The following is a 10,416-nucleotide window of genomic DNA, read 5'->3' on the forward strand; positions in this document are numbered from 1 at the left end:
AAACAATTTATAAATCAAATTTCATATGGAAATTTTGTTTTATAAACCTTTTATAAAATAAAGTTCTGTTTATGAATAAGGGGGTATATAAATATATATTTGTATAAACGTTTTATATGTTGAAATATAATTTTTCTATTTAAACAAAAAAACAAAAATATATTTAGTTACGATGGCATCACGTAACGGTAAAAAATCATCAGGTTTACGTATGCTTTGGATACCAGGCGGTCGTAAGAGTCATCCCAAGGGACGTTACGATGCAACAAATAAACAAATATCTTATACAACTAGACAGAAAAAAAGTGAAGTTTGGTCTTTGGGTGGCAGTAAAGCACAAAAAGATTTGCTGCAAGCGTAAGTTGCTCTTTCAAATCTATGACTATTAAAATCAATTGTGTGGCATTCATTGTTGGTATGTAAATGGCATGGTAATAATATATATATACATATGAATGTTTGTGTTATTTTGTATTTATTTGTATTACATTTTGTATAATATAACAATCATCAAGATGATGATAATGATGATAAAGTTGGTTCATATTACATGTTGAAATGATCATAATATACAATTGTTTTGCTGTTATATGTATATTCAAATCAAACATTCCAATTTCATACTCGTACATACAAACACACACACACCCAACAACACGCAATTGTAATTCCTTATTCATTCATCATCTAAAGCTATCAATCCATGCAACCAACCATCATCTCAATGATGTCGAACATACAAACATATCGTACGGTTTCTGTGGTTTAACACTCTTACAACACAATTTAATATTATTGCACAAAGATATAATAATACAAACAAATAACAACAATTTTATTAAAAAACTGCGCTACGAAACATTATTATTAAAACGTTTTATCATTATTATTACTATCATTATCACAGTGATTATTGTATTTATTATTATTATTTATATCTTTTGAGGATCATTATGTATTTAACATACAGTTTTTACTTGCAGCAGTTATGTTTAAAATAAGAGCAATGTTTTTATAAGATGATCGAGGAAATTTTGTCTTTAAATTCGTTTTAAAACTTGTCTAAAGTTTCGTTCATTAAAATTCATTTAGAGACAATCTTTAGGTTAAATTAAAATTAATCTTCGAAAGCTGTTTTTGAATACTAAGGGCGGGTTTCTTACTACTCAGTTAAACTAGGCTTAGCTTGCTATTAGATTAAACTCGGTACAAATTTAGGCGGACTTTAACCAATGATTGTGTTTCTCAGTTTAAGATTTAAGCTCAGTTAACTTTGTTAGTATTGCCAAGTTTTTACTCAAAAACATAAACAATGAACAGCTGTTTTTTGCAAACAATACTTTTGTAAAATGGAAATTTTTAGAAAAATGTTAAATAAAAACATTTAAAACAATAATAAATAAAACCAAACAAATCAGAAAATTGCAATTTACTTAAAATATTAAGTTTTTGTTCTTTCGAAACAATTGTTTTATTGTTATTGTTAATTGTGTTTTCTCACTTATAACTTGAGTTTAATTGGCCAATTATACTCAGTTAAACTAAGATAATAAGTAACTTTACTGAAAAACACAAAACATATATTAAACCAGGTTTAACCAAAGAGTGAAGATTATCTTTATCGGAAAAACTCGCCCTAAATTAGCTAATTTTGATTGCTAGTTTAAGCGTCAGTGAAGGTGGTTTAAACTTGAGCAAGATTTGCAAAAGTGTAAACAGCTGATGCCAAAAAAAATTAATACAATTTATTTTATTGTTTTAAATTTAAGTTTTCATTAATTTTCATATTACATTTTGTCTTCTTCTTTTTTATAAAACATTCATTGTTTTGATAACAGTGACGTTTTCTGTTGTTTTGTATGGCAACACTGAGAAGTTTAATTTTGTACTTTAAAACATCAAAGGGGATTAATATCAGAATCAATTTACTTTTAGATTAATTATACTGATTATTATTAGGCATTTGATTGTCAACTCAAAACAAGATCTTAATGTTTTATAAAAGTTTAATTTATTAATTTGAAACTTCGTTCTAATAACTCTTTTAAAGGCTTTTCTGAAAACTCCTTAAAAGTTTTCCCATTCTAAAATATCTAAAAGTCTAAGTTTTTTTATGAATTCGAAAGTCTGACATATAAACAACTATAAACTCGTCTAAAAATTTTTTAACTTATCTAATCTCTAGTCTATAAACTCGTTTACAATCTAATCTATAAACTATCTATAAAGTCTCTTCTATAAACTAGTCGAAAGTATCTAATTTTAACATGAATAAGATGTCATCCTTAATATCGTATAAACTCATATCGATAAGCTAGTCTGTTGTCCCGTCTTTTTAAAAACTTCTCTACAAATCACCCTCGTCTATAAACTCATCTAAGGTAGCAACTATCTCGTTTATGTCGTCCATAATCCAATCCATAAATCCATCTAAGTCTTACCTATAAAGTCGTCTAAGGTTTTGTCTATAAACCCTTTAAAATCTCACCTACATACTCGTCCAGAGTATCGTTAATAAATTTGTCTAAAGACTTATCTATAAACTCGTCTAAAATCTTGTCTATAAACTTCTCTAAAGCCTAAAGTATAAACTCATTTAAAGTCTTAAATATTAGCACGTCTTAAGTTCAGTCTATAAACTCGTTCAAAGATCTATAAATTTATCTTACCTATAAAGTCGTCTAAGGGTTCGTCTATAAACTCTTTAAAATCTCACCTATAAACTCGTCCAAAGTATCGTCAATAAATTTGTCTAAAGACTCATCTATAAACTCGTCTAAATTTTTGTCTATAAACTTGTCTAAAGTCTCAACTATATACTCTTTTAAAGTTTTAAATATGAGCCCGTCTAAAGTTGAGCCTATCAACTTGTCTAAAGTGTCATTAGCTACAGCATTATCTAAAATTTCGTCGAAAATTTTACTTCTATAAAATCTAACATGGTAACAAGTTTATAGATCTATAAACTCATTTGCAGTCTCATATATATATATATATACTCGTTTAAAGATCTAATAGCTTATGTAAGTCTTGTGTATAAACTCGTCAAAAGTCTTATATAGAAACTTGTCTAAAGTCTCCTCTCTATAATCTCTTATTTAGTGTCGAGTTTATAGACTAGACTTTCTACAAGTTTAAAGAAAAGTTTTAAAAAAGAACTCCTAGGTCGAAAGTCGTCTGAACACTCATCCAAAAACTCGTCGAAAGTCTTATTTAGAAATAAGTCTCTGTCTTACTTAGGAAACTTTTATGCTATTTTTTCACTTTTTCACCACTGCTGTCGATAAGCATCCATTGAAAAAATGCACATAATTTTTTTATTACTTTTTTTCAATTACTGATATTTAAACCACCAGTCATCATAATTATTTCTACTTTAAATCCATTTAATATAATCCAAAAACAAAGACACCTATTTTCAACTAAACTACAGACTAAAATCCATTAAATGCTTCATTCCAGTACATAATTTAATTTAATGTATTCACTAATTTAAACTAAACCTGTTGTAAGTACGTGAACATCAGAAGACAACATTTATTTAAGTAAGTGCTTAATTGTAAGTACTTAATTTTTTCGATTGTTTTTGTTGTTCGTTTTTGTTATTTTATCAAAATTAACCTACATTTTGCTAACACAGCAATTCCATTAAAACAAAAATTATTAAAACAACAAAACTTAAACATCAATTATGGCATAAGCAAACATTTCTGTGTGTGTGTGTCTGTTTATTTACACTTTGTTTTGGTGATTTGTTTAAATTTTTTATTGGCAATTTAAAATAACAATAACTATGCAAGAAGAAAAAAATTAAAAATAAACAATTTCTAAATATAGACAGACGAGGTTGTATGTAGATAAAATTAAAAATATAGAGAGCTGAAACTGCGATCATTCATATTTGGAATCTTTTTAAAAGAAAAAAGTATATCTCAGACAAGATAAATCAGGGGATTAAAAATATCTAATGTATCTATTGATATTCGTAGATAAACAGATAGATAGATAGATAGATAGATAGATAGATAGATAGATAGATAGATAGATAGATAGATAGATAGATAGATAAATAGATAGATAGATAGATAGATAGATAGATAGATAGATAGATAGATAGATAGATAGATAGATAGATAGATAGATAGATAGATAGATAGATAGATATATAGATAGATAGATGGATAGATAGATAAATAGATATATAAATTAGTTAGTTAATTAGTCACTTAGTCATTTAGTCACTTAGTTAGTTAGTTATTCAGTTAGTTTGTTAGTTACTTAGTAAGTTAGTCTTCACGGTTTTAAAAACATTTTATATAATAAGCAGTCTGGATATATAGGGGGATATAGATATCAATGTCGAAAAGCTTGATCATTGATCAAGCAGTGATCGAGCTAATACTACTGCAATCACCGACTCCTACAACTACTCTAACTGACCAAAAGTTACCAAGCCAAGTAGCGCTTTTAAATGAACGCCTATTACTTTTCAACTGTCACATCTAAACCGAAAGAGTAAATAAAAGCAAATAGTAAATCTCTCTATCAACAATCTAAAATTATCTTCGCTCTCAAACATTTCATCAACAAATATCCAATATTAATTTATTTATTTATCTATCTATCTATCTATCTATCTATCTATCTATCTATCTAGCTATCTATCTATCTATCTATCTATCTATCTATCTATCTATTTATCTATCTATCTATCTATCTATCTATCTATCTATCTATCTATCTATCTATCTATCTATCTATCTATCTATCTATCTATCTATCTATCTATATATCTATCTATCTATCTATTTATATATCTATCTATCTATCTATCTATCTATCTATCTATCTATCTATCTATCTATCTATCTATCTATCTATCTATCTATCTATCTATCTATCTATTTATCTATCTATCTATATATCTATATATCTATCTATCTATATATCTATATATCTATCTATGGATATCTACTCACCTAAAGTAATTTGCAAAGTCGAGTCCTAAAACTCGTCTGAAGTTTTATCTATAAACTCGTCGTTAGTCTTAGCTATAAACATGTTCAAAGTCTCGCCCAATGCAGACTAAGATATGATCTATAAATCTTTATCGCAGTGCCTGCCTTTAATTTCCTTTAGAATTGCGGGCTCATAAACCTTCGTACTACCGGTTTTATAAAATGTATTTTTTTCCAAATTAAACCAAACAAACAAGAAAAACAACAAAAATAACTTTTTCTTTTTTTTGTGTGTGTTAAAAAGTACGATTTATTTCTAAAAACAACACTTCAAGCCCTGTTTTGTTTAAATTTTTTTTGTTTAATTTAAACTTTCGTTGAACTTTAGTCATTTACGGAAACTTCAACCAGTTCATTCATTTATTCATTCATTAATATAAAACAGTGAGTGTTGAAACATCAACAACAACCTGTTGTTCTTCTGTTTGGCTGGCTGACTGACTGGTGGAATTTGAATCAAAAATTAGTCATTTCATTGGAATTAAAATTGAAACCAAGAAATTTAACAAATAACAAAAACAATTGTAACTAAATTCATAAAAAAAAATTTACTTTAGAAAGATTAAAAAAGAAGTTTGTCTGTTCACATTATACTGACATCATCATAAATGTAAAATTAAAATTACAAACAAAAAAAAGACACACGCATATAGTACGTTTTAATCTCGTAATAACATCAAGCAAAACAATAATAATGACGGCATTTATATAAACAACAACAATCTAATGAATCTAAAAATTATTTCTGTGTTTTTTTTTTAATTTAAAACTAACAAAACGGTTACAGTAGTTGATTTGGGAGCTAAAAACATATTCATTAAATGTAAAACCAATTTTCTTTCAAGTTTAAATACTTATCTCATTTTACTTTTTAGAGATCCTGATACAACACTTTTAGATGGTCCGTCTACATCCGGTTTATCTTCATCACTAGCTGCCGCTACGGGTGCTACAGCTGTTGCTGCAGCTGCTGTCACAACCGCACAATGTTTGGAATCTCATAATTCACCTGATACAACAAGTGAAAATTCAACTTTATATAATCATCAACAACAAATATCACCCACCACAACATATAGTTCCACATCAACAGCACCTTTAATCTCACCATCACAATCTCCTTTGGAACTTAGTAATTATTCGACACCGTCCTTTACTAATAATAATAATAATACAACTCCAACTACTCCAACCACAACAACAACTACAATGCCTGCTAAATCTCATCAACCTATACCAGTTATAGTTACTACAACTACTACCGCCGAAATAATGGAGGTAAGTAAATGTTTTTATTAATATTCTCCTAAATTACTTTTCATTTATATTGTAGGATACAAATTCTTTACAGGAAAATCGTTTTTCTCTATTGGCTGGCAAGGATATTATTACAAATGAATTGGATATTTATACATTACCCTCACCGCCTACAACTAATTTGAATTCACAAGAAAATTTGAATCATTCGTCTGGTACGACTGTTTCACAAATAATGCCATCTGGATCTCCGCATAAACTGAATAATGGTTCGCAAAATGGTTCCGTTAATAATTCGCCGGTAAAGAAAAAACAACAACATAGAAATCATAATAATAATCAGGTAAATGAAATGAAAATAATAAGAAAACTTACTAGATTCGTTTAAAAGTTAATATAAATTTAAACACAATACAGACACGATCTTATCTGTTGATCTAAATTGTCATTAAATTAATTGCACTTGACGTAGAGAAAAAAGGTGTCAAGGAACATAAAAAGTTAAATTAATTTTAATTGTATTTTGTAACACCAAGCTACTGACGTGACTTTTAGTAAATTGAAATAAAACATCAAACTATTTCCTCTGGCCTTTAGTGTCGCTATTGTGTCGTCTATAAACTTGTGTATTTTCACATCTCGTCAAGTGTCTTTACTACAAATTCATAGTCTAAAAGCTAATGTGTCGTCTATAGTCGAATAAATTCTTAATAGTCCCGTCTACAAACTTATGTATAAACTCATCTCAAGATTCACAGTCCTAAAACTAAAGTGTCGTCGTTCAACATTAACTTTATTTATATAAATTCTTATTAAATTCGTCTATTATATATAAAACTGTCTTAAAACTAAAAGCTTCCTTTATAAACTAATGTTTCCTTTTTGAATTCGTCTTTAGTTTGATTGCGAAATTATGCTATCGTATCCTCTAACAACATGCCATCTAACAGTTTTTATGTTCCCTCTGTTAACACGCTTGTAATGTCATCTAGAAACTCGTATATTGACTCATGACTCATGTTTTTAAACTCGACTATAGTTTGGGCTGTAAACTCCTCTTTCTAATGTTTCCTCTGTTAACTCGCTTGTAAGGTCACCTAAAAACTTGTATATTGACTCATGACTCATGTCTTTAAACTCGACTAAAGTTTGGGCTTTAAACTCGTCTTTTAAATCCTTTTATAATCAGCTAAATACTTTTATATCGCCTCATTTGGTAACTTTTCTCCTGTAATGTCTAATCTATTAAGTTCTATCGTATCTTCTTTAAACTTGTCTATAAACTCGACTAAAGTTTTGGTTATAAACTAGTCTAATGTTTCGTCTGTAATCTATAAACTCTTATCTAAAAGTTAGTTTAAACTCGTCTACGCTTTCGTTTATAATTAATAATTGCAATTAATTTTTTTCCATTTATGGTTTTTAAATAGTTTCGTTTTTTATATTCTAATTTAAAAAGAAATAAAAAACCATTAACTAGTCACTCACACCTTAACAAATGTTTTACAATGTGTATCGAATTTCGCGGTTTTCTAAAAAAAACATCTTTTTAAGTTGTTGTCAAAATCAATGTTGGCTGTAAAAATATCAGTTAAATACAAGTTGAACATTTTCTTCTCCATATGAAATCGAAGCGGCAAAAGTTTTTGAAACAAAATCATTAAAAAAACTCATTAAATGCATGTGGCTAAAATATATATATTTTTTTTAATTTTTCCTTAACATCTACATTTGGCACAAGTTTTTGTAAAGTTACAAAAAAGAAACGTTTTAGTTGTGGCGACACATTACGCCACCTGTAGTTTGTCAATTAAAATATTGTATTTTGAGGTTTTGTAGAGACACGAGATAGAAGGCAAAACTATATAGATAGATAGATAGATAGATAGATAGATAGATAGATAGATAGATAGATAGATAGATAGATAGATAGATAGATAGATAGATAGATAGATAGATAGATAGATATATAGATAGATAGATAGACAGACAGACAGACAGACAGACAGACAGACAGACAGACAGACAGACAGACAGACAGACAGATAGATAGATAGATAGATAGATAGATAGATAGATAGATAGATATAAAGATATAAATATAGATATATGAACAATGAAAATGATAAAGAAAGTATACCAATCAGCTTAGAATCGTTTTCTGAGTCGATTAAGCTATGTCCGTCCGTCTGGCAGGCTGTCCATGTAAACCTTGTGCGCAAAGTACAGATCGCAATTTTCAAGATAATTTGATGAAATTTGGCACACACTCATTTTTTTGGCCTAAGGTCCCTTATTTCTGACTGGTGTAGGGTATCATATGATCGGCTATGACCGACTATACATTCGTACTTGTTTTATAATAAAATTGTGTTAATTATTAATTAACACTTTAACGTTAATATATTTTTATGAAAAACGATTTAAAAAGTAATTTTCTTTTGTTTTAACTTCTCTTCAACACCTCTTCCCTTTAATCTTTGCGTTACTTATCGCATGGCCCCTATAACTATTCACAGGGAGATGTTAATTCGATTGAAAGTATAACAGAAGATACTGTTAGTGAAAAAATTCCATCCGCTAATTTAGATTGGATCGATGCAGTGGTGCAGGAACGACAAGATCGTGAAATTTTAGCCAAACCGAAAAAGAAGAAAAAGAAAAAAAATGTTAAAGAATTAGATCAGCTAGATGGAGTGCCCATGAAAGAGAGCTCAACAGATGCAGCATCCGTTAAGGAGGAAGATGAAAAGGTAGTAAAATGTCTCTATTATACATTGATGTGTTGTGATTGTACAATTTCGTAGACATTTCCTAATTATTATTATTACGGTAATATTGAAAGAATAGAAAAAAAAAACAAATTGCATTTAATTTTTTTTTTGTTTTTTGTTTTAAGAAAAACAAATTCGATTTTGTTTTTAAAATGACTGAAAACTTTAAAAGCAAAATAATAAAACTTAAATCAAAATTAAATTTAATATTACTTAATATTTACAAATAAAAAAAGGGAAAGCAACAAAAATATTTTTATAAAAATTTTATATCTAAAATAAAAGATATAAATATTATTAAACTTAAACTAAACATATAAACAAACATACATACATACATGCCAATTCGTATTTGTAAACTTAAAATTCCTAATAATTATTAAACATTTTAGTAGATTTTTTTTACTAAAATGAAAGACATAGAAACAATATAACGCATATTAATATTAAACAAAAATATGAAAAGAAAATCCGAATTATTACTTAATAGTTTTTTTAATAATTTATAAATTTATATATACAAACAAGCACTTTAATATAAAATATATTTAACAACGTGTTTAACTAATTTAATTGTAAAATTAGTTTTGAACCGAATTAAAAAAAAAGTTATTTGAAATAACATAAACTAATTTTTAATTTAAAAAGAAATTTAAAATTTTACAAATTTTAATACAAAAAAAAAACAAATATTTTTGATAACCAAGTGTAGTTGTAACAAAGTATTTTTTTTTATTTACATTTTGTATTAAAGTTCTTAATGAAATATTTATAGTTTTTTAAGACATTTACACTTTTAACATAAAAAACAGAATAATTAAAAGAAAGTACTTTAAATATGTATTAATGACGCCGCCGCTATAAAATCTTTATTTAATAAAAGACATGAACAAAAATCAAAAAAAGTCAAAAAATCTTTAAAAAAAATTAATATTTTCAAAACAAACTATCAGTTCTTGTTTTCAATAACACGAGCCGACAAATTTTTAACTCAGATACCAAAGTTTATTTTTCTAAAACATTAAGCCGCGCAAAATCCGAATTAGACCTTAGATTTTTCCCATTTCATGTTCTATTTATGATATCGTGTTCTGAAATTTTATAAAACTACATTTTTGACTCTTTTTGAAACGCTGCAAGGCAAGTTAAACTCTCAAATGTTGCATGGCATCTGAAAGTTTATTCTGTCAACTTAAAAATGTAGGCTTACGATCTGATATATTTAAAAAAAATTTGTCGGCCTGTGTAATCGTAGATGAATAGATAGTTAGATAGACAGATAGATAGATAGATAGATAGATAGATAGATAGATAGATAGATAGATAGATAGATAGATAGATAGATAGATAGATAGATAGATAGATAG

General features: G+C 27.4%; 1 protein-coding gene across 3 annotated transcripts in view; it reads left to right on the plus strand.

Annotated features, from left to right (window-relative positions):
* Nucleotides 1–9,119, plus strand: part of LOC111684195 (dual specificity protein kinase shkD) — a 29,133-nt gene extending 20,014 nt beyond the window's left edge. The window contains exons 3-6 of one of the 3 annotated variants that reach the window (XM_046946437.1): nucleotides 168–357; nucleotides 5,894–6,296; nucleotides 6,352–6,618; nucleotides 8,795–9,119. In XM_046946437.1, coding sequence (XP_046802393.1) covers nucleotides 173–357; nucleotides 5,894–6,296; nucleotides 6,352–6,618; nucleotides 8,795–9,082 — 1,143 coding nt within the window. In that variant the 5' untranslated portion in view covers nucleotides 168–172 and the 3' untranslated portion in view covers nucleotides 9,083–9,119. The remainder of the gene's footprint in view (nucleotides 1–167; nucleotides 358–5,893; nucleotides 6,297–6,351; nucleotides 6,619–8,794) is intronic. The other 2 variants (XM_023446324.2, XM_023446325.2) reach the window with 2 other exon arrangements.
* Nucleotides 9,120–10,416: the final 1,297 nt, after the last annotated feature.

This window comes from Lucilia cuprina, chromosome 3 (genome assembly GCF_022045245.1).
Source record: "Lucilia cuprina isolate Lc7/37 chromosome 3, ASM2204524v1, whole genome shotgun sequence".
In the NCBI taxonomy this organism is placed as follows: domain Eukaryota; kingdom Metazoa; phylum Arthropoda; class Insecta; order Diptera; family Calliphoridae; genus Lucilia; species Lucilia cuprina.